At 43.1% G+C, this 24,120-nt stretch overlaps 3 protein-coding genes across 12 annotated transcripts in view; all 3 read left to right on the plus strand.

Moving 5' to 3' along the window:
- Frl (formin-like protein) overlaps positions 1-11,814 on the plus strand; it is a 20,303-nt gene extending 8,489 nt beyond the window's left edge. For 2 of the 8 annotated variants that reach the window (XM_089468421.1, XM_018006679.2), the window contains 8 exons: positions 2,227-2,310; positions 5,847-5,933; positions 6,510-8,180; positions 8,249-8,468; positions 8,536-8,828; positions 8,888-9,442; positions 9,511-9,630; positions 10,503-11,814. In XM_089468421.1, coding sequence (XP_089324547.1) covers positions 2,227-2,310; positions 5,847-5,933; positions 6,510-8,180; positions 8,249-8,468; positions 8,536-8,828; positions 8,888-9,442; positions 9,511-9,630; positions 10,503-10,742 — 3,270 coding nt within the window. In that variant the 3' untranslated portion in view covers positions 10,743-11,814. Of the gene's footprint in view, positions 1-2,226; positions 2,311-5,846; positions 5,934-6,509; positions 8,181-8,248; positions 8,469-8,535; positions 8,829-8,887; positions 9,443-9,510; positions 9,631-9,747; positions 10,106-10,502 lie in introns of all 8 variants that reach the window. The other 6 variants (XR_001915822.2, XR_001915821.2, XR_001915823.2 and 3 more) reach the window with 6 other exon arrangements.
- A 1,057-nt stretch (positions 11,815-12,871) lies between these two features.
- Pex1 (peroxisomal biogenesis factor 1) lies at positions 12,872-24,074 on the plus strand. Of its 3 annotated transcripts, XM_018006683.2 has the most exons (9): positions 12,874-13,133; positions 13,226-13,352; positions 13,464-13,567; positions 14,094-14,208; positions 14,273-15,856; positions 15,913-16,109; positions 16,174-16,797; positions 23,695-23,798; positions 23,858-24,074. In XM_018006683.2, exons 1-9 carry the CDS (start codon positions 13,041-13,043, stop codon positions 23,925-23,927), a joined length of 3,018 nt encoding a protein of 1,005 aa, XP_017862172.1. In that variant the 5' UTR covers positions 12,874-13,040; the 3' UTR covers positions 23,928-24,074. The 3 variants fall into 3 exon arrangements, with proteins under 3 accessions (XP_089324549.1, XP_017862172.1, XP_089324550.1); XM_089468423.1 differs by lacking the exons at positions 23,695-23,798; positions 23,858-24,074 and adding an exon at positions 20,014-20,152 and having other exon boundaries at positions 12,872-13,133; XM_089468424.1 differs by lacking the exons at positions 12,874-13,133; positions 13,226-13,352; positions 13,464-13,567 and adding an exon at positions 13,859-13,877.
- On the plus strand, positions 20,262-23,662 carry btl (breathless). Its single transcript, XM_089468422.1, has 2 exons — positions 20,262-22,934; positions 22,997-23,662. The coding sequence occupies exons 1-2, from the start codon at positions 20,262-20,264 to the stop codon at positions 23,576-23,578; spliced, it is 3,255 nt and encodes a 1,084-aa protein (XP_089324548.1). The 3' UTR covers positions 23,579-23,662.
- Positions 24,075-24,120: the final 46 nt, after the last annotated feature.

Genomic DNA, 24,120 nt, shown 5'->3' on the forward strand with positions numbered 1-24,120 from the left:
GATTCCATTGAAATTTTATTTCATTTCACTTGCCTGAATTTCTCTGGAACTAAATTGAATTTTCCAATTTTTTATATATATGCATATAGTATATATTATAGTTTATGTATACATTTATTTTTTATTCTGATCAACATCCTGACCAAAATGACGCCTTTTTCAACTTCACACTCACACACACACACACACACCATCCACACCCTTTCCTGCGTCGTCTGTTGGCACTCCAATTAGAAGTTTGCCACGGCTGCACCCAATTGAAGTCACGTAAACGTATTTGCTGACTTCATTATGGCTGGGATATTCTCAGTAAAATGTAAAAAATACAATATATGGATATTTACCCGTACAATTTAAGTACAATGGCATCACACTCGACTGCCAGTGGTTGGGCTGATTGATGTTTTTGGTTGAGTGAATCGGAGTCATAAAAAACTCATTGGAAGCCACAGATACTTCGTGGCATCGATGCAAATGCCCCAGCTCTATAGCAAATTCTATTTAAATGTCAGTGCTGCTCAACAGGTGCAGCCTGGTGCCTGGTGCCTGGTGGCAGGTGTAAATTTAATATCGTCTAGCCATGAAATGTTCCTAGGTGTACCTTTGATCAACAAAGCAACAGACGTTGCAGCTGTGAAATCTAGTAAATATCAACAACAGCGCTATTTCAGCTAATTTATATATTTATATGTATTATATATTTATACATTTATGCAAGTGCCTGTCTCGAAGGTTCTATAAATTTTATCTAATATCCTCTCAGTTCTTATCGCAAGATATATACATATCTAGTGCTCCTTTTCATTAATTAAGCTGCAGTTCCCTTATCTCAGTCTCAACTCCTTATCGCTGAGGCCTCTCGGGGCGACCGCAACCGTATTGCCTATATCTTCTCAGCGTGGAATTTGCGGTTAACTTAATCAGCAAACGTAATTTTTGTTTAAATAGCTGGTTTGCATGGAATCCGCTTTACTTTTAATCAGTCAAGGATTTTAGGTGTCGTTGCTACTGAAAAGCAAGATCGTTTACTTTAGAGCAATATCAATTATAAGAGATCAAAGTAAACGAGATATGAGATTTTTAAATATTGACTGGTTGATTTAAAAAATTACTTTGTGTAGTACTTAATGCCGGAATGCCATGCGTCGTAAGATGTAAAGTTATTGGCATACCTGCCGGATGAATAATAGATTAAGAGGGTTTCAGTAAAACTGGCTTCTATTTTATGTGTATACAAGTTTTAAAACAGTTTTAATCATTGTTAATAGAGCTTAATACAGATATATGAATTTCTTTAGGTTATGTATTTTGCTACAAAGTTGTTTTCCCATTAAAAATTGGGTCTTGGCCGATTCTTACATTTTCCGGATAATATGAACTCCTTTTTCTTGGTAGTTGCAAAGTAATATGAAATAGAATTGATGTATTTCTTAGGTTCTTCTTTTGTTATTGACATATCTATATTGACTTACATTGGATGAACTGATTCAACTAGTCATCCTTATATACTAATAGACTATCACGCCCTTTCCTGCCTGTTGCATTTATTTGCACAAAACCACTATACCCCATAATCCGGGTTTCAATGGGTGCAGGGTAATACTGTTAATACTGTTAATTTTGAAACAGCTGCTCGCTACGTTTTCAAGTACAGTCGACTCTCGTTATTTCGAAATTTAAGAGACTCTTAAAATATTTCGAATTGTCGAGTGTTTAACCATATGAGTAGGAATTGCCGCGTCTTAGCAATGATATTTAGTTCGAATTACTGAGTGATAACTTTGAATTAATGAGAGGTTCGAAATAACGCAGGTTTGAATTAACAAGAGTCGACTGTATTTCCAGCTAGAACAATCTTTGGGCTTTGCTTTAACTAACTTAATGCTTAACTCATGAGATAAGCACAACTCACTAAACAACTTCAAGGGTAGATATAGAGTATACAAACCTAGTTTTCAACATTTTCTTCGATCAATCTTAGAGTCTGTTTCCTTTACGGCTTCAGCTGGACTATCAGCGGAAATCAAATTGGGATTTGATAGTCGGGAAAGACCTTTGTCAGTCCATTAATGCAATTCGTTTGCATTGTTGTCTTTTGCAACTCGGCTTTAAAGACGCATTTATATTTCTGCAGACTTTTATGGCCATTAGCTAATGGCTTTTAATTTGTATGGCAATTATTCATGTTTGTTATTATATTTTTCTTTTTTGTCTTTTATCGCACAGGCTTCGATGGATCTGCCACCGGACAAAGCAAAGCTGTTGCGTAACTACGATGACGAGAAGAAGTGGGACATGATATGCGATCAAGTAAGTAGAGTTCATAATTTCAAGACTTAAGTGCTGTGCCATGACTAAACAGCCTAATCCGCCGGCCACGCCTTCCCAGCCCACTTGGCCCCTGCCGCTGGCAGACCGCATGGCTGCGTGTTTATCATCATCATTCGGTCCGCAACTTCCTGTTTATGCCAAACGCAAATTTTGCAGATTAAATGTGTTGTAGTGGTAGAGCCAGCCCCCTGCCACTCGCTGCCCCGCTTTGTCTACCAAACAGCGGGGCGGAAGGCCAACGCCTAAAACAGTTTCTAGTCTTGAACTGTGACCTTTCGGAGCCAAGTCGACAGTGTCGCGCAGCTCTAATTAACTATGCCAAATGTCATTCGCTTTAATTGTAGCTCACATGAGAGCTAGGTAAACACAGCAGCAAATTCAACTAACTCGCAAATTATATAATGTGAGATAGTTTGTGGTTTTTAGTGTCAACAAGACTCAAGATTGAAATATTTCCTATTAGATTATCCAGTTAGAGATATATTGTTACAGTGAGATTATTTTCTAAATTATATAAACAATTATTCATTACTATATAATATAGCTCTATATAAGATAGTTTGAGGCTTTATAGTTTCGATATGGATATATTTTTTATGAGATCTCAATCCAGTCAGAGAAACAGTTCAATCTTGTTGCTATGTCAATAGAGGAACTCTCGAAATATGTGAAATGATTCTTGATGATTCATTATTCAAGATGAATCATGAAAAATCTTCACTTTATAGGGTTTAATGAAGCCCTAAACAAGAGAGAAGCTTTAGAAATATTTAAATGTAGATAGAGGGTTAGCTGTAGGTTAGGTTATTGGGTTCACATTTTTAGTTCACTTACAGCTCACACTTCCTTGGGGAGGCCAAGTCGTGCGTTAACCTTGCCAACTGTCAACCTGTTCCGAAAAACCCATTAACTCATTTTGAGCATCATCATTTATAAAACCCTCTCTAGCTGACATCTGAACTACGTAGCACTTGATGTTCATATCTGAGTATAATTTATCTTGAAATTCGCGCAGCTCCGAACTCGGCTTAGCTCCGCCTGAGCCTCATATTAGGCATGTGTTTTGGGTTGATATGGATCTGCGCATACATGTGTATATACATTATATATTTTATATGTATGTATCTTCTATATATATTATATGCATATATCATTATTCAGTGCGTGCTCGACGTTTGTTTTTTTGTTGATGTCGCTTGTCGCGTTTGAAGCTTGTAAAAGTGCAAAATGAATCCAATTTCAAAACGATTTGGGCGCTCGCTGAATTCAAATGGCGTTGAACAACGCTCGTCGCGCTCTGGGGCATTAAATAAACCATATATAACATTTGAGTATTATATTAAGCCACACATAGAACGCCAAATGGGCGTCAGTGTGGGGCTCCAATAAAAACACACACACACATACACACACATGTCAACAAGGCTACATGTGTTATAGAGCCATGTCTACACACAAGTCCACATTGCGTGCTCTGTTTGGGGAGTTATGATGAAACTATTAACGTGTGCGACAGAGCGTGCCATGGTTCGGTTTTGGTTCTACATCGGCTCTGGCCGGAGCACTAAACTGGGTCACTGAATTTTCAAGAGCTGCGCCTACAAACTATTCGCCAATGGCGTCGGAGTAAGCACGATACAGTCAAACATTGTTGATGCTCAGGAGTGTAGAATAGGAAGTTACTCCTTGCTGATCTGCAAAGTATTTACTATCATAAATGGCCTCTCAATATTCGAAAATTTTCTTAAGGCGTAATTTTGGAAATATACAATTTTGTAGGCATTAGATAACATTAATGAAATTATGTTGTTTCTGCTTGCTGATGTTCAGATTTTTCTAGCATATATTTCATATAAAAGAATTGCCTATGAATATTTAAAAGTTTGCTAAGCTCTTCATTCAGATAATATCAGATTTTTCTTGAGCTGGGATACATATCATATCATATTAATATATCAGATCATATTATTTTAACTTTTTTTTTAAAAGAGAGCAGTAAACTATGGCGGAACAAGCCCTTTATTGCCTATATTCTATATATATAACCTAGGCTCTCTAGATGACAGAGCTCGGCTTTCTCAAATAGATATTTCATACCAGACTCAAATGTTTATCTTTAAGCCATTGTCAAGTCGATTCTTGCCCGTTTCCTGCAGACTACAGGGTATGCTTAAATCTGCAGATCTCGTCGTCGCTGTCTTGCCTTTTTTCTGCTTCTTCTAAACCGCCTGCATGCCAACAGACCTGTTTTCCATAATTCAGCCAACTTCTTGAATGAAAACGCTGCCCAAACCCACAAACAATGGACGTTGGAGTCGCGAGGACTTTAGCTGCTGCTACGGCCAATCCCACAACCCATGGCAATCCGATCCATGGCAGCGCAGCACCACCAACACCAACAGCAACACCACCACCACCACCACTACCACTAGTACCACCACGCTCTCAGCGGCTCGCAGTGACAAAATGCAAATTATTATGACTGCGATAAATTGCAGTTTTTAATCGCTGGAGCCGCTCGGACGCCCCATACCTGGTTAAATATACATATATAGAAGCAGCTATATATATGCATATATACAGATATATATAGCAGTATATCTGTATATATATTTGGTTTTTTTCTATTTATGCCGTCGCAGTCGCAGTCGCAGTCGCAGTTTGACTAGGAAAAGAATGAAACTGGTTTTCTTTTTTACTCCGTGAAGTTGCACAGGCAAAGCATCAAAACCCACACATAGTTATAGTTGTAGTCATGCGTTGCTTTTGTTATTGTTGTTGTTGTTTTGGTGTTTGTTGGCATAGTAAAAAGCCAAAAACAAGTATACCACGCTTCATGCTTAAAAAAATGTTTAAAGTTAGGCAAGCTATCGATGCTTATATGATCGCTGTGGTCTTGTGCGTTCCAAAGAGCTGAAGACAGCGAGCTATAGGCAGCCATAGAGAGAGAGAGAGAGAGAGAGAGAGAGAGAGAGACAGAGGTAGAGAGAGGGCTCTACCGTAAACATGGCACTCAAATATGCAGTTGGCAGAGGCAACAATACCAACAACAACAACAACAACGGCAACGCAACACAACACCCAAAGCAAAACAAAAGTAAAAGCCGCTAAGTTAGTGTTAATGCTTGAGAGAGGAGGTATTTTCCATTTGGCCTCTGTCCAGCACTTTTTTGGTTAGTCAACAATTTCTATAAACTCGTGGATTGCGGCAGTTACCGTGTTTAATTGATTGTCTATAATTGGGAAAGTTTTCGGGTCTGAGCAGAGCAGTTACTCTCGATCATTAATCAAAAACTGTGCTATTTCCGCCTAATTTAAAAATAAAACAAGCTTTAAATACAATATAGAAATATACAAATAATTTATGAATCTTTTATTGAGTTAAGGGAAAGTAAGGGATTTACTTAGGTCTCTTTAAAGTTCCTTAATTTGAGTATATTCTAAACCATTCTGAATTAAGTTCATAGTATTTTCCTTCAACTTGAATAACCGCAACTACTTTTTATCGTTCTCAGGAAATGGTGCAGGCGAAGGACCCACCCTCCCATTATTTGAGCAAGCTGCGAACCTACTTGGATCCAAAGGCGTCGCGCAGTCATCGGGTAAGTTGGCAATTGGAGCCAGTTGGCTGACTGGCTGAAGTGTTGAAAGTTGGTGGTGCGTATAGCTCTCGTAACGACTGTGTGTCTCTCTCACTCTCTATCTCTGTCTAATTTGTCCTTAAGAGCGTTAGCTCTTCCTGTGTAGCTGTAGTAACTATACTATTGTAGCTCACTGTAGTTCACTGTGTGGTGCCTTTGTCTGACTCCTGTTGTTGCAGAGAAGCGACTGAATTAACAACTTATTCGATCCAAGCCAAAATACCAGAACCTAGAAGACTATCTAAATTATAATAAAACATTTCTATTACTCCAATATTAATGTGTAAATTTCAATTTCTCTACTCACAACACACACACACACATACACACGCACAACCAACCCATCACGATGTTTTCCTTTTCTAATGCACATTACCTGACATTTCCCTGCACCGAACAATTGAATCATCTAATCATTAATCATTACGCCCTGCGCTCATTATCCTGTTTTCCATGTTCCAACACGAACTCTTCCCCTTTCCTATCTCTTTCTCTTTCTCTCTCTCTCTCTCTCTCTCTCTCTTTCTACACTTACAGCTTTACCTCTTCTACTTTCTTTGTCAGAAACGTAAGATGGTCGGGGAATCGACGTCGACACAGGTGCTGCGTGATCTAGAGATCTCGCTGCGCACCAACCATATCGAATGGGTCAAAGAGTTCCTGGACGATACCAACCAGGGCCTAGATGCTCTCGTTGATTATCTCAGCTTTCGGCTGCAGATGATGCGACACGAACAGCGTCTGCAGGGCGCTCTGTGTGCGTCCGAGGAACGTTTGAATTTGATCAATGGCCTCGATGCCAGCGAGGTAGTGTTGAACAACAGCTCGATGAGTCCTGGCGGTGGGGGGAACAATGCCAATCTGACAAACGGCTCTCTAATGCTAGACGGCTCCCGACAGCAGTCGGGCACCCACAGCAATCATTCGCATTCCTACAGCTTTGTGCGACCCACGATTGCCGAGGTGCTGGACAGCCCCAGTCTGAAGCGGCGATCGCGTCACATCGCCAAACTGAATATGGGCGCTGCCACGGACGATATACACGTGTCCATAATGTGCCTGCGAGCGATCATGAACAACAAGTACGGCTTTAATATGGTCATCCAGCATCGCGAGGCGATAAACTGCATTGCTCTGAGTCTAATACACAAGTCGCTGCGCACCAAGGCGCTGGTTCTGGAGCTGCTGGCGGCAATATGTCTGGTCAAGGGCGGGCACGAGATCATTTTGAGTTCCTTCGACAACTTCAAGGATGTGTGCCAAGAGCAGCGGCGCTTCCAGACGCTCATGGAGTACTTCATGAACTTCGAGGCCTTTAACATTGACTTTATGGTTGCCTGCATGCAGTTCATGAACATTGTGGTTCACTCTGTGGAGGACATGAACTACCGCGTCCACTTGCAGTACGAGTTTACGGCTCTGGGCTTGGATAAGTATTTGGAGCGCATACGACTAACCGAGTCTGAAGAGCTGAAGGTGCAGATATCCGCCTACTTGGACAATGTCTTTGATGTGGCTGCATTGATGGAGGACTCGGAAACCAAGACGTCGGCACTGGAGCGTGTGCAGGAGCTCGAGGATCAGCTGGAGCGCGAGATAGATCGCAACTCGGAGTTCTTATACAAATTCGCCGAGCTGGAGACGGAGAACCAAACACTGAAAGCGGAGCGTGACCAGTTGGCGATGCTGCGACAGCAGTCGGAGGAGCAGCTTAATGCGCTCCAGCGCATGCTGCAGCAGAACGAGCAGGAGCTCAAGAAACGTGATACACTGCTACACAATAAGAATCTGGAGCTGCAGACACTGTCCCGTTCACTGCCTCGATCCGCTTCCAGCGGCGATGGCTCCTTGGTGAACGGCAGTCTGCTGACGTGCTCAGCGAATGGTGCAGTGTCACCACCACCTCCACCACCGCCGCCCATGCCAGCAGCAGCAGCGCCACCACCACCGCCTCCTCCAGCGCCACCTGCGCCGCCACCGCCGCCCATGATGCAGGGTCTGACTCCACTGGGCAGTCCGAACGGTAGCGTCACCTCAACAGTTCCCTCCCCGCCTCATGCGCCGCCCATGCTCAGCTCGTTCCAGCCTCCGCCACCACCAGTTGCTGGTTTCATGCCAGCTCCAGATGGTGCCATGACCATCAAACGCAAGGTGCCCACCAAATACAAGCTGCCAACGCTTAACTGGATAGCGCTAAAGCCGAATCAGGTGAGTGTTACAGATTTTCGATCAATTTCATCTTTGTTAATTAAAATTTATTCAAATCTGTGCTTCAGGTTCGCGGCACCATATTCAATGAGCTGGACGACGAGAAGATCTTCAAGCAAATCGACTTTAACGAATTCGAAGAACGCTTTAAAATCGGCATCGGTGGCCCTCTCCACAATGGCAGCAATGGCAGCGAGGTGGATGGCTCTCTCTCAACCTATCCCAGTAAACGTTTCAAGAAGCCCGATAATATCTCGCTGCTGGAACACACGAGGTTAAGAAACATAGGTAAACAGCTTGTAAATATGCAACGACTTTTTGTTTTTACCACACATTTCTATTGTTTATCTTTCAGCAATCTCTCGTCGTAAATTGGGCATGCCCATTGATGATGTTGTTGCGGCCATACATAGTTTAGATTTAAAGAAGTTGTCGCTGGAGAATGTGGAGCTGCTGCAAAAGATGGTGCCCACCGATGCGGAGGTTAAGGCCTACAAGGAATTCATAATTGAGCGCAAGGACCAGCAGCTGCTCACCGAGGAAGACAAGTTTATGTTGCAATTGTCGCGCGTTGAACGCATCTCCTCCAAGCTGGCCATTATGAATTACATGGGCAACTTTGTCGATAGTGTGCATCTCATCAGTCCGGTAAGATGTCGCACGACTCCATAAAATACACTTTTCTTATCCTCTTTTATCTCTCACAGCAAGTTCTGTCGATCGCCAGCGCCTCGAACTCCCTGAAGCAGTCTCGCAAGTTCAAAGCTGTGCTGGAAATAGTGTTGGCGTTTGGCAACTATCTTAATAGCAACAAGCGCGGACCGGCGTATGGCTTTAAGCTGCAATCTCTGGACACATTGATTGACACAAAGTCAACTGATAAGCGGTCTTCGTTGCTGCACTACATTGTGGCCACGATAAGGGCCAAATTTCCGGAGCTTTTGAACTTTGAGTGCGAGCTATATGGCACAGAAAAAGCAGCCTCAGTGGCATTGGAGAACGTTGTGGCGGATGTGCAGGAGCTGGATAAGGGCATGGAGCAGGTGCGCAAGGAAGTCGAGCTGCGTGTGAAGGGCACACAGACACACATACTGCGGGACTTCCTGAACAATTCCGAGGACAAGCTGAAGAAGATTAAGAGCGATCTGCGGGTGGCACAGGATGCGTTCAAAGAGTGTGTGGAATACTTTGGCGACTCGTCACGAAATGCAGACGCAGCTGCCTTCTTTGCGTTGATCGTGCGCTTTACACGTGCCTTCAAAGTAAGCGAGAGTAATTGAATACATATATCTATAAGGATATACTTAACATATATTCAATTTCATTTTAGCAACTCGATCAGGAGAACGAGCAGCGTCGCCGACTGGAGCAGGCAGCTGCTTTGGCAGCCACGAAGAAGGAGAGCGATCAGGTTATGCTGCGCAACAAGTTCAATCAGAAAAAGCAACAGGTGAGTGGACGGCTGAATGGAAGCTTATCAGCCACTAAGACGGCCACATCCTTCAAGTTGGTGACATTCATTTGATTGTTATGGAAATGTAACCTGTTATGCTTTTGATTTATGCAGCAAATACATTGCCTGCTTGACTTTGCCAAGCAGCATAGCACTGTGGACATGTCTCCCTAACTGCATACAATACTATTTATAGTATAACACCCAAGGCAACATCCTCAACCTTAGCACGTATGGGTTATTTGGCTAACATACTCTAGTAATACACCATTTGGGGCGGGGCGCCTGTGGGGCGCGGGTTTGAATTGTGTCAACAACCTAGACCTAAACCCAAGCAACCAACCACCAATAGCATCTCCACACCACAACCACAACCACCACCACCACCACCACCACCACAACCATCCACTAGCTTCTAGTCGAGTACTTTGGGGGCGCATTTGACGGACGTTGTTTGTGTTTATATCCTAGTGTAAGTCGCTTGGCTGGTGTGTATATCGTCCCCTAACATTTGGCTCACACTAATTAATCCCTAGCGTCTAAATTCTGACTTGTTGCTCTCTGCTAATCCAATTGCCAAAAGAAATCTCATTAATTCGGATCAATACCAAATAAATTTGTGTGTATATTATGTGTAAAATTGTGGTTAACATACTCTTTGTGTAGTATATTAAGACATATAGTGATATATAGTGCGCTTAACAATTTAATCAAATGCTTTTCGCATATTACTAATATTCGCTAAATATGTGCTAAATGCTAACTTGGAAACTAATCCACGCTAAGTCTATTGGTCACTTCGGTGGGTGCTGGTTAATTTTTAATCTGACAATTTTTCTCTTTTGTTTTCAATGCATGTTGTGAATCAGTTGCCTACAACTTGCGCACTCTCCTTGCAGGATGCCGTCATCAATGAGCTGAAGAGCAAGACGCACTCGGTGCGCGAGAAGAAGCTGCTGCAACAGGACGAGGTCTACAATGGCGCTCTCGAGGACATATTGCTGGGGCTCAAGAACGAGCCATATCGCAGGGCAGACGCTGTGAGGCGCTCCCAACGCCGGCGCATCGATAATCGCTTGTCGCGCACTCTAGAGGAAATGGACTGCTAGACCAGCTGGCTAGTTGGTTGGCTGTAGGACTGGGCAGAGGCAAAAATCAAAATTGAAAAGCGAATCGAAAAACGAATGTGTAAAAGTCTTAGATAAAGAACCTAAAATATGTGATCGGGCGATTCAATTTCTTTGGTCAGATGCACCCAGACACATATGCACACACATACAGAAATACACACATTCCCCGCTTTTAACATTGTGCTATCATTGAAATTAATATTTTTCGTTTATATTTTCGTAATATACCAAAATTTTACATTTTTCCAGTACTATTGATTCAGTACCTATTCTGTGAATCTCATTTCTGCTATTCTGCTATTGAGATATTCTGTCGCCAAAATTTATGAAATTGCATTTTATATTTGGTTGCATTAGGTATAAGTTATAAATTTAAAAATTTTTACAGTGTATTTATCGAAAGTTCAATTGTTATATTTAAAGTGTGTAAATATATGTATGCATATATATATTCTATGATTATTAATATTTTGAATAAGTTTTAAACCAAATTGGAATTTTGATTTGCATCCGAGATGGCAATGAAGTTTTTTACACTTTACTATTATATATTTAGTTATATTTCTATCATTTTTACACATATTGCTTAAGTAATAAATTGTATGCATGCGTATAATACATTTTATTGTAAATTTCCTATTATATACGTGTATTGTTTTTTATATATTTTGTTGTATTATGTAATCTACATATATTTAACACATTTTGCACACTGCTTAAACAAAACGAGGAAAAAAATCGAATACTGCAATAAACACAAATAAAAGCGCCAAATATTGCAAGCAACATGAACAATTTTTATATGCGAATTACATTTTTTAGAAAGTTTTTTAAAAATATACAAACTAACAGAAACAGAAAATAAAAACAAACACATTTTATAACATTTTATGTAGAATTTTTATATACAAAAATATATATAGCTATGTATATACTTAATATATGCAATTTATGAGCCAATTTATTCTCACGAGCCACGAAAGTTTTGATGAAGACTGATATGGAGCAGTTTATATTATACAAAAAAAAAAAAAAAAAAACAAAAATAAAATACACGCATCAACATAAATACACACACATAATAACTAAAAACAAAAACAAAAAAGCTTTGTAACGATCTTTTTCGAATACAGTCGTCTAGTGTCTTTCCTTTTATAAAAACCCAAAACTTAACGAATTTAGTTGAACTATAAGCACATTTGTACTACGAGTAAAACAAATATATATGTAGTGCCATTGGCATTAATGACATGGTCCTTATGCATATCTTTTCGTAACATGTTTTTTAATTTGCCAAAAAAAAAAAAAGAAAAGGAAAAAAAGCGAGCATGAGAGAGTTTAATAGCCTAGCACCGCTGCATTGTTAGTTTTAAATATTGTGTTATTTAATTTGATAAGAAACCAGCATGGTATACGAAAAACCAGATAAATACAAACAGATGCCGCATTTTATATATATATACACAGACATAACAATATATGAACACATTAAAACTATTTTAAATAAATTATTAACCAAATAAACTAGCCAAAAGAAAAAATTCGTTGTTTTCATTTAAAGGCGCTCACAATTTTTTGAATATTCCAAATAAAAGCCCGAGCTCTAACGATTAAATTTGTGATGCTGCCAACTGTTTAATAATACTATGATCGCGCAAGTTTAAAATGTGTACTGTTAATATATAAAATTTAATTATTAACTATGGCTACAATTTTTATTTTAAAACGAACTTTTCGTTCAGGAAATTCTAATTAGATAAAACTGCAAAGCTACTCTTTGCGGCCTCTTTCCATTGATCTGGCGCCAAAATATAAAACGACCGACCGCATCGAACGTCAAACTGAAACTGATTTTATTGCTGTATGTAAGGAGTCCGTGATGAGAGTGCAGTAACATGCTGTTACAACTCTCTATTATCTCTCTTCTTACATACAATTGAGTAATGCAAATACTTGAACAACTTCAAAGAGTGAAATGTAATAGTAGCCGAGCTGTCGGCATATTTGAGCAACAGTTGGTCCTTTGGAGCTGCCAACTTAATTTAATTAGCCATCAGCCCGATAACCGCTCTCTTTCGCTGCTTTCTCAATGTAATTTTATATCGATACCAAACGGCACATCTCTAGTGTGCAACAATCCAGCCGCGAGAGTAAGAACAGCTGGTGGTACCCAATATTTTGCACCTATTGGAATTTCAGTCTGAAAATGATTTAGGCACGAACGTACACTAATATTTTACGTTTTATTGAGCCACATTGTGCGCGCCAACGGAAAGAATGTTTAAACGGACTTTCAAAGTGGTTTATCGGCCGATTCGAAACAATTTCGTTATACTACCGGACCAATACTACGGTGTCGTTTCCACTTACGTGAGTGTCCAAAAGTCAACTTAATATGCCATTGGACCCTCAGATTAGATAAGTTGTAATATATATATTATGATTATACATATATTGCTTAGGATACTGGCTGCCTGAGCCTTCAGTACAACGGTCGTGTGCATTATGCCTCATGGGCGCCACAGGCGGGCGGCGGCGGCATCAAAGACACCGAAATTGGGATCAATGCCAGGGCGGCCAAGGAGCTCGGTAAGTTACTTAATAAGCGGATGCGCTAATGTGCTGCCAATTGCCAAAATATCGTTTTCTCTAAATGAATGTGCATATACTGTGTGCACTTTGCCATACGATTTGTTGTAGGTCTTCATGAGAATGATTTGGTCAAGTGCGCCCTCATCGCTGACGTTCTAAATCTGCGCAGCGTTCACGTCACGCCCGTCTCGGCCAAAGATTGGGAGATCATTGTGAGTGCTTATCTATCTATGTATGCATGCGCGTGTGTGTGTGCGTGTGTGTGTACCTGCGGCCAGATAAAAATACTTTTATATCGGATTAGCTTTTGGCGCGGGCGTGCTTCTAAGTGTTTATTTATGTGCAGCCGCTAGATTTCGCCGGCATTGCCATTGACCCCATCGGGAAATTCTCTTATCAGGGTTGGGTAATTTTCAAATAACTGTCAACAATTTGAATAAGTATAGACTCTAGATCAGCCGTAGTTTACTCTCGTATAGTTTTAACTATACTTTGTATTACTAAATTGGAAAACAAATTGGTGTAAGTGAAATTTACTCTTAAAAAATACATTTATAAAATTTTAAAAGCTTTTCAAAAATTAACAAGATATCTTTAAGTTGAAGTACTTAAATTTTCAATTGCTTAATTTTAACAGACTGTAGAGCCAATATTTTTGCTTGTTATTTACAAAAGTTGTTAATTAATAATAAGATACTGAAATATTAAATTAATATTTTCTTCTTTTTCTTTCAAAAGGAGCTGAGTACGGAGAAAATTTCTGGCAGTGTACTGGAGCAAACGCGCATTGTAAACTCGTCACAAATTTTGTTGGTTTGGATCAACAAGTCGATGCAAGTGGCGCTAACAGTGGGTAAATACTAAATTGAATGCTCAACACAGCACAGCTATTTTCTAAATATATGATTTTCTTTTAGATCGCCTTAAGCCGCACATAAGTTATGGACGTCTGGATCACAATACGCAGCTGGTTGTGGCGCCAAATCTATACCAAGGCCTGACCAACGGTAATGACAATGAAAATGCTGAGGAAAATAAGAAGTTGTCGCGCAGCAAGACAAGTGCGCAAGTGCGGGATGAGGTGGCCACGACTCCACCAGCGCTCGTGCACTCCGCAACGATGAGCAATGTGAAGAACAATTTGCAACGCAACAAGCGGCAGGATCATATGGAGCGTTTGAAGAAGGACTTGCGACGCGAGAGCTCGCGGGTCTTTGAGTTTCGTGTCATACGTGGATTATGGCACGAGCAGGCACAGGAATCGGATGTGTACATAACGCAATCGCATTTGCCCGAATTCATGGATCTGGAGCAGTTCTACAGCATGCGCACCGCTGGCGAGAAGGAGTATTATGTGCGTGTGCGTCTGGTTAGCGATGAGGACGACGACGAACTGCCAGCTACCATTCATCCGTCCATCGAGCTAAATGCGAATCTAATGAAGCTGTTGAACGTTAAGGAACTGGAGCGTGTTGTCCTGCGGCCTAAGACAACCGTTGTGAACTTTGTGGAGAAGATCGAGTTGTTTGCGCACAAGAAGACGCATTACAAGATCATTGAGAATGCATTTAAGCGGTTTGTGATTGAAAGAACAAGAAAGGCGCCGGTGCTGTTCAATCAGGAGGAAGTAGTGCGCCTAGAGGACGACCTCCTGGTCACAGTGGGCATATTGCCTGAACACTTCCGCTATTGCGTGGTGGACGCCCAGTTCCTAAAGGAATCGAAGATCTATGCTGCCGACCTAGTCCGTCCCGTCCATGAAATTATCAAGGAGCAGCCGCCGGCGATTTCGCCACTGAGTGTTAAGGACCTAATACGACTGCCAGAATACGACAAGATCCTAGACCAAGTGGTCAGCGAGCTGCGCATGAATCTGTGCATCAGCTCCCAGAACTCGGTGCTGCGCCAGGGAAATGTGCTTCTGACCGGCGCCGCTGGCACTGGCAAAACGGTGCTGGTGGAGCGCATACTGGAGCAGCTGTCGGGAAAGCCGGACTACTGCTACTTCGACATCTTCTACTGCTCGCGCAGCAAGGGTCGCAAAACGGAGTCTATTCAAAAGGATTTGCGCAACATATTCACCAGCTGCCTTTTGCACGCACCGGCCATTGTAGTGCTGGAGAATCTGGATGTGCTCGCCCATGCGTCGGCAGAGCAATCCAGCCAGGATGGCGAGTACTTCAATCGCATGGCAGACACGGTGCACCAGCTCATCATGCAGTACACCAGCAGCAATGCCATTGCTGTCATTGCCACAGTCAGTGAGCTGCAGACGCTGAACAAGCGGCTCAGCGCGCCACGTGGTCGACATCTGTTCCAGACGGTCGCGAGGCTGCCCAGCCTGGAGCGTGCCGATCGTGAGGTAATACTGCGCGAGCTATGCAGCCATATCGCCACCAAGGAGTTGGACTTGGTCAAGTTATCTAATCTAACTGAGGGCTATCGGAAATGTGATCTTGTGCAGTTTGTGGAGCGCGCCATTTTCTACGCCTATCGCATTAGTAAGTTGACGAAGTCACCTAGTAAACTATCCTAATCTCATTTACTTTGCTCACAGGCAAAGCTCAGCCGCTGCTTACAAACGAGCAGCTCATAGAATCCTTGGAGCACACGAATTCCTACTGCCTGCAGGGCATACAAAGCAATCAAAAGACTGGCGCTGAAACGGATGCCAATGAAATGCGCGTGGAGGAGCTGCCTGGACTGGAGCCTGTGGTCAGTGTGCTCGAGGAGGTGCTCATGTGGCCATCAACTGTGAGTACACGAATATATATTTGTATAAGTAAAACATATTGATTCAAATCTGCTTCTCCAACAGTATCCAACGATCTTCAACTCCTCGCCTTTGCGTAATCAGGCTGGCGTGCTGCTTTATGGACCGCCGGGCACGGGCAAAACGTTCCTGGTATCTCAGCTGGCCAGCAGCTGGAGTCTGCGCATTATATCGGTAAAGGGTCCTGAGTTGCTGGCCAAATACATTGGCCAGAGTGAGGAGAACGTGCGCAATCTGTTCAACAGGGCGCGCAGCGCCAAGCCGTGCGTTCTCTTCTTCGACGAGTTTGACAGCTTGGCCCCGAAACGTGGCCACGACTCGACGGGCGTAACGGATCGTGTGGTCAACCAGTTGCTCACCGAGCTGGATGGCGTCGAGGGGCTGCAGGGCGTTACTGTCATTGCCGCCACATCGCGACCTGAACTGCTCGATCCAGCGCTGCTGCGCTCTGGCCGCATTGATCGGCTAGTGGAGTGCCCACTGCCGGATGCAGTGGCGCGCGTCAGCATCTTTGAGGCGTTGAGCGCGACGCTGAATCTGGATGAATGCGTTGATTTCGATTGGTTTGCGGGGCGAACGCAGAACTACACTGGTGCCGATATACAAAGCATTCTGACCTCGGCGAACATGGCGGCGGTTAAGGAGGCGCTGGCACAATTCGGACATGAGGTGAGTGAGAATCGCAATCGAGCGGAAATTGATATGGAGAAGGTTCTTGGTAAAGCCATAGTCAAAGAAGTAGTTGGCGCTTCCGTTCCCAGCAAATAAACTGGAAAGAGGGCGCACAAGTGCAGTGAGATTTACTATTTTTGGGGTTTTTCTTCTATCTATGATTACGTGCCGTGCATCTGGATCAGGATTAGGCAACCCTATGCGGGTGCTGGGCCAAAAAAAAAAAAAAAAAAAAAAAAGAAATACATAGTAAAATTGCAGACGAGAGGTTTTTAGATATATAAGTCACGTAACGGATATTTCCTTATTGATATGCGATTATCGCGCATGCGCACGTACTGCAACAACAATAACAGCAACAACCATAGCAACAACAACAACAACAGCAACAACTCAAAAGACAATGGACACATTTTCTTATGCATAAATTAAACATAGCCCAAGGGCCGCGATAATAAAGAATGCAAGCCGAACCAAGACAAGTAGACGAAATCCTCAGCCACAAAACATGCTTAGAATAAAAGTAAAAAGAACAACAAAGGAAAAGAAAAGAAAACTACAAACAACAACAACAACAATGCGCAATTGCAACATGCGGCAACTGCGCATGCGGGACGGACACCTTGCAGACAGGTAGAACCTAAGGAATCGCTGGCCAGCACTGCGAGTGCTCGACAGGATCGCTGCTTGTGTAAATAATATTAAACACCCACACACACACACACACGCACACACGCACACATATAATTGTAGCTAGGTTTTCACGATGTCGTCGGTAACGCCACCCGGCTCGTGGTGGTTGCCGATGATGATCGTCGTCAGCATATCCAAAAGTTTTGTTGTTGCGGCATTCAATCGATCGTTACTTTCAGTTGTGTGCGCACATTCAAGCAAATCGGTTGGCTCGCGACTCTGTGGGATCTGTTTCGGTTAGTGCAGCGGAAGTTGTCAATAGCCGCAACTCCCTCGCCCAGCCAAAGCGCTGTTCTGTTGGGCAGTGTAGCTCTGGGGGAGGGGGTGCAGAGGGCATTGGGCGGCGGGCCTTAATAAGTGACAAAGTTATGCATAATAAATAATAGATAAATCACAAATCCAAATTCAAATATTTCTGTGACGCCAACAAACTTCCTAATAGAGTTCCCAGCCCAGCCAAATGTGTAAAAACAATTTAAACCGAGTTTTAGCATTCGCAACTTGCTGATAAATATTTTGCAAAAAGCGACTCAAATGCTAGTTCGAAATTCAAAATTCAAAGTCAATTCATACTTCATAATTTTAAACGTTTCAAGCAATCAATTTGCAATAATATTGACAAAGTCGCAAAAACAACAAGAATAAAACAGCAACAACCACAACAATAGCTGCAATAAAAACAACGAATTATAACAATAATAATACATATTTCAAACATACGCGATTTGTCTGCTGGCAATAAATGAAAGAAGCAAGAAAAAAAGGAAACTGAATAAATTTCAGATCGCGACGTGTGTGCATATATCACACCAAAAATCAGTACCGCCAAAAAGCAGCAACAGCAACAACAACAATGACAACAACAACAACAGTAACAACTAACAAACGGCACTACACAAACAACAAGCGCAACAATATTTGCAAAAACAACAATGGAAAAAAAAACACCGCAACACCAGTTGTTGGCTTGCCTTAAAAAACAAATTATAAAATATAAACTTCGTTAGTGCACAGTGGTCTCAGGTGACAAAATAGAAACTGAGTTATTTGTTTAATCAGCCATTGGAAGTAAAATTCATTATCAAATTATGAATTGTCCTGATGATAGACTGATTTGCAATTTTATAGAAAATTGCCATATTAAGTTATTTGAAACTTAGTGAAAAGTAACAGTTAAATGGCGTAAGGGATCTTAAATTATTCTAATAAAATATGTTATAATTGATAGAAAGTCGTAAAATTAAGTTCATTGAAAATGAGGCAAAAATAATATTTAAATGAAAATTATATCGGAATTCATTTTAATATAGAATCACTTTTAAAAGAAAATTTTATTTTTTTTTTAATTTTATTTTTAACAATTTTCTGTGAAGATACTTGTGAACAAAATATCATTAAATAATATAAACTTTTTACCATAACAAGTATAAATTTAAACTTAAACCTATAACTTGCTATGATCAATAATATTTAGCTTTAGTTTCTCTTATCTTCCAAGCAAACTTTGTTAAGGCTACATAAATTCCAAGTTATACGGAAAAACATCCGTATTGCTAATTTCCTTTATGATTCATGTCCGTTAAAAAATCGTGGATAATTTAGTTTGATATTTTCATGTTCTTTGCTAATATGCAATGGAGCTAAAAAAAAAAATAAAAATCTGGCACCCACTCAAATTATAATTTTATTTTTATGATCTGAAGTCAAACGTTTTACTGTGGCGTGAAATTTTTTCGCAATAGAAATGAAAGATTTCGAGAGTAAAAACTAGTTTTGTTTTGTTTTCTTTTTGCGATTCTCGTAGACCAAGTGAGCAGTAATTATTATTTATTGATTCATCAGGTGCGGTGTACTCAATGAACTTTCTTAAAGCTCGCTTACAAAATAAATGGAGCATATTGGTTTCTATTATAGTTCATATATTATTTAAATTGAAAGTTCATTAAATATACAATTATAGGTGGTATAGGTGTAGGAGGTTTTTAAAACAGATTACAAATATTTTAACATCTCTCTTGGAATTCGAGTCAGCTTCACATTGCAAAGGTGTATTATGTAGTTGGTTCTACCCGACGCAAGCATTCCTTCGTGTTTCAATATTATGCTCTAAAAGCAAGTTGCCAATTTGGGACCACTGTGCTCGTGCCCGTGCCCGTGTCTAAAGCCAATGCTTGACTCTACCAATATACCGACGATTAATATTATGAATGCATCTAAAATTTCTAACTGTACGACGATTTGTCGTATCAATGGAAATGACGACATTTAACGCATTTGGCATGTGGCCGATGCTCACATATACTATATATATATATATATAGCCAACTTATAGATACTTGACTTGGCTATATGAGTGCGTGTGCGTTCGTGTGTGTGTGTGTGTGCTCGTTGACAACAGCTACAACAACAACAAGAATAACAACAGTAGCAGCAGAGGCGGCAAAGGTGTTGCTCATTACAGAGGCAGTGCACATAATGGTTGCCTTTTTGTATTATACGCGTTGCCTTTTTTCTTTTTAGATTTATTTTTGTTTCGAATATTGAAAAAAAAAGAAGACGCAAAAAATTGAACCTAACCGATAGCAATAAATTATAATAATAATAATAATAAAATAGAGAGGGTAAAATGTGAACAAATGAAGCATTGCGAAATATAAAAGTGTCTTTGCAAAAGCAGCGGCAATTTGGCAACAGCAACAGCAACAGCTAAGTAAACAGCAATCACATTAACAGCAGCGGCAACAACAACAACAACAACAACAACTCAAATGCTACACTTGAAAATGCAAAATCTGCTGATCATCATATTCATCATCATCAGCTACAGCAGCAGCAGCAGCAGCAACAGCAGCAGCAACAACAAAAGCAACAACAACAACAACAACAACAACGACAACCACATTTCGAGCTGCCACTTTGAGGCGCATCGTTGCCAAATCGATGTGAGTCAAGAGCCACAGCCTGGCTATCGTCATGTGCCCACAGATGTGGATATTCAGCTGGAGTGCCAACAGCCCCAAGCCAAATGGTTCTTCAACGAGCAGCTCCAGCACAGCGGCAGCAGCTGGCTGCTGGAGCGCGCTCAGAGAGAGCAATCGGGTCACTATGCGTGCCAGTATGCTGGCAATCGGTGGGCCAATCTGACGCTGCTGATTGGCTACCAGAAGGCTAGCGATGACCTGGCCAGCTTCAGCCGGGTGTACAGCGAGCCAGTGGAGCACTATCTGCTGCCGTTGAACGAGAGTCAGCAGCCGCGCTTCGCCCAGCCACTGGAGCCGCTGGTGCGGCGCACGGCGGGCTCTATGGTTCACCTGAACTGCACCCCGGCAGCGGGAGTTGCATGGACGAACATTAGCTGGTTTCACAATAACACCCAAGTGGGAAGCAGTGCTAGGAAGACGGTGCACAGCATGTGGCAGCTGCAGCCCCAGGATGCGGGTGACTATCGCTGTCGCCTGTGCAATGATCAGAGCTGCGCCGACAGCAGGACTCGCTTGGAAGTGCTGAGGCGTCAGCACATGGCCCCTGTGCTAAGTCCGGGCTATCCGCGTAACGTGACCGCTGTGCTGGAGGAGCAGCCGATCATAGAGTGCAAGCTGGAGGACTCGCAGCTGGAGCCACAAATCACCTGGCTGCAACAGGTGCGAGCTGGTGACATAAACTCGCTGCTTCAGCGGCTGGAGCAGCAAGCCATCCTGGTGGACACTGATGAGGTGGTCAGACTGCCGGCCCGCAAGGATGAGCCGCAGCTGCTGCGTCTGGGCAGCGTGGAGCCCTACGATGCTGGCTGGTATATCTGTGTTGCCGAGAACCGCTTGGGGCGCACTGTGGGCGCTGCCTATTTGCAGGTGGTGCCAAAGCCCATCAATGTGCCCACTTCAACCGCGCAGCCAACGACAACCACAACCACAACGCAGCAATCGGTCATTAACGCCACGGATGACGATGCGGCGGATGAGGCAGCCGACGATGTCGCGGACGATACCACAGTGGAGCAGTTCCCCAAGTTCAAGAAGCCCCTGAAACGTTTGCAGCATTTGCCCTCGGGCAAGACCCTTACCCTCTCTTGCCCCAGCACTGCGCATCCGCCGGCGAACATCAGCTGGACCTTCAATAAGGGCGACGGCTACAAGGAGCTGCAGCGCGACATTGGGGGCTACAAGTTCAGGCGCTGGTCCCTCACCATGGAGGATGCCATATCGAAGGACACGGCCCTGTACAAGTGCAAGGTGTGCAACATCCTCGGCTGCATTGAATTCGAGTACAGCGTTGTGGTCAACGATCGCATCCGAGCGCCGCCCATCATTACCAAAATGGACAACAAGACGGCGCTGGTCAACACGCAGGTGGTGCTGAAGTGCGATGTGCTGTCCGACAATGAGCCCTCTATCCGGTGGATACGTGTGATGCACCACAATCACTCGATGCCCCTGGCAGTGGACTCGATGCAGCCGGGCGTGGTGCACATCGATCTGAAAACGTCCATGGATCGCCCAGATTTGCTGGTGTTCAACAATGTGAGCCACCTGGACGAGGGCTGGTACACCTGCATGGCCTCCAATTCGCTGGGCATGAGCAACGCCAGCATCTATCTGCGCGTGGTCGATCATCTGCCCTATTTGCACTTCAGTCAGCTCCTCCACACGCATCCCGTGGCCTTCGTCGTGATCGTGGTGATGATAATTGTGTTGTTCCTGCTCGGCAGCGCGTTTATAGTGTATATGCTGCGTCGGCTGCGGCGGGAGAAGCTGCTGAAACATCGCATCGAGACGGTGCATCAGTGGACCAAGAAGGTGATCATCTACAAGCCGGCCAGCGCCGAGGGCAGCTCCTGTGCGGGCGACCTGCAAATACCTGTCATTAAGATCGAGAAGCAACGGACAACGTTCTCCAATACCACGACGGGCGGCTCCTCGGATCCTACACAGGGCTTCAACGAGTACGAGTTCCCGCTGGACTCGAACTGGGAGATTCCCAGGCAGCAGCTGGTGCTAGGCTCCATTTTGGGCGAGGGCGCCTTTGGGCGTGTGGTCATGGCCGAGGCGGATGGCCTGCCGCGCAGTCCGCCATCCTCGAACAATGGCATGGGCACCATTGTCGCCGTCAAGATGGTGAAGGAGGAGCACACGGACGCGGACATGGCCAGCCTGGTGCGCGAAATGGAGGTGATGAAAATGATTGGCAAGCACATTAACATCATCAACCTGCTGGGATGCTGCAGTCAGAGCGGTCCATTGTGGGTCATTGTCGAGTATGCACCCCATGGCAATCTCAAGGATTTTCTCAAGCAAAATCGACCGGGTCAACTGCAGCGGCGCAGCGACAGCGATGGCTATCTGGATGACAAGTCGATGCAGCCACAACAGCAGCTGGGCGAGAAGGAGCTAACCATGTTCGCCTTCCAAATAGCTCGCGGCATGGAGTACCTAGCCTCGCGACGGGTAAGGCCACGCAGCTCAATCAGCGAGCAGATCAGGTGTCTAATGTCTCCATCACTTTTCAGTGCATTCATCGTGATTTGGCAGCGCGCAATGTGCTCGTCAGCGAAGGCTATGTGATGAAGATAGCCGACTTTGGATTGGCCAGGGATATCCAGGATACGGACTATTATCGGAAGAATACCAACGGACGACTGCCCATCAAATGGATGGCGCCGGAATCATTGCAGGAGAAGTTTTACGATTCCCAGAGCGACGTTTGGAGCTACGGCGTCCTGCTCTGGGAGATAATGACCTATGGCGAACAGCCGTACCCGAATATCATGTCCGCTGAGGAGCTGTACAGCTACTTGATCACTGGCCAGCGCATGGAGAAGCCGCCGAAATGCTCGCTCAACATATACGTGGTGATGCGTCAGTGCTGGCACTTCGAGTCGTGTGCGAGGCCCACGTTTGCTGAGCTCGTGGAGAGTTTCGATGGCATACTGCAGCAGGCGAGCAGTAATCCCAACGATGCGTATTTGGATCTATCGATGCCAATGCTGGAGACGCCGCCGTCCTCGGGCGATGAGGACGACGGCTCTGAAACTGAAACATTCCGAGAGACTTTACCGCTTAGATATCAATATACATATAAGTTCAACTAGTGTTAGGGATGGCTTTACCGAGAACATCCATCGAGCATCATACAAAAATACTCAATAAAATACGGTCGAGTCTATGTAAGCAAATTGAATTAATCTTTTTCCATTCCCTCCGACAGAAGCTGCCAAAGAAAATTTTAGTGAAGCAAAAACATCTCATCGAATCCTACCAAACGACTCGCCCATCGCTCAGCGCCTCCGATGTGGCCAAATATAAGAAGACGTGAGCTGCAACAGAAATATATCAAATATTTCGTATTTACTAAATATTACTCATTTCAGATATGCTCGCTTTACCAACAGGGAGAAGAGCTCCAGGGAATTTGTGGCCAAGCGGGCCACATTGGCATAGCTATAAAGACTAAATTAGGCTCAACAGAGATAATTGTAATACTGAAGTTCGGTCATATGGAATGCTATTTTTGCGCGTGTTTATTTTTTATTTTTCGGGAATTGTATTTTTTAATATTGTTGACACAATAAAAACGAATTTACATAATTTAACAGCGCTTAAGCTGATGTCAATTTAACTTTTAATTTGAAGA

Source organism: Drosophila arizonae, chromosome 4, assembly GCF_054131065.1.
Source record: "Drosophila arizonae isolate 15081-1271.41 chromosome 4, UAZ_ARI_1.0, whole genome shotgun sequence".
Classification (NCBI taxonomy): domain Eukaryota; kingdom Metazoa; phylum Arthropoda; class Insecta; order Diptera; family Drosophilidae; genus Drosophila; species Drosophila arizonae.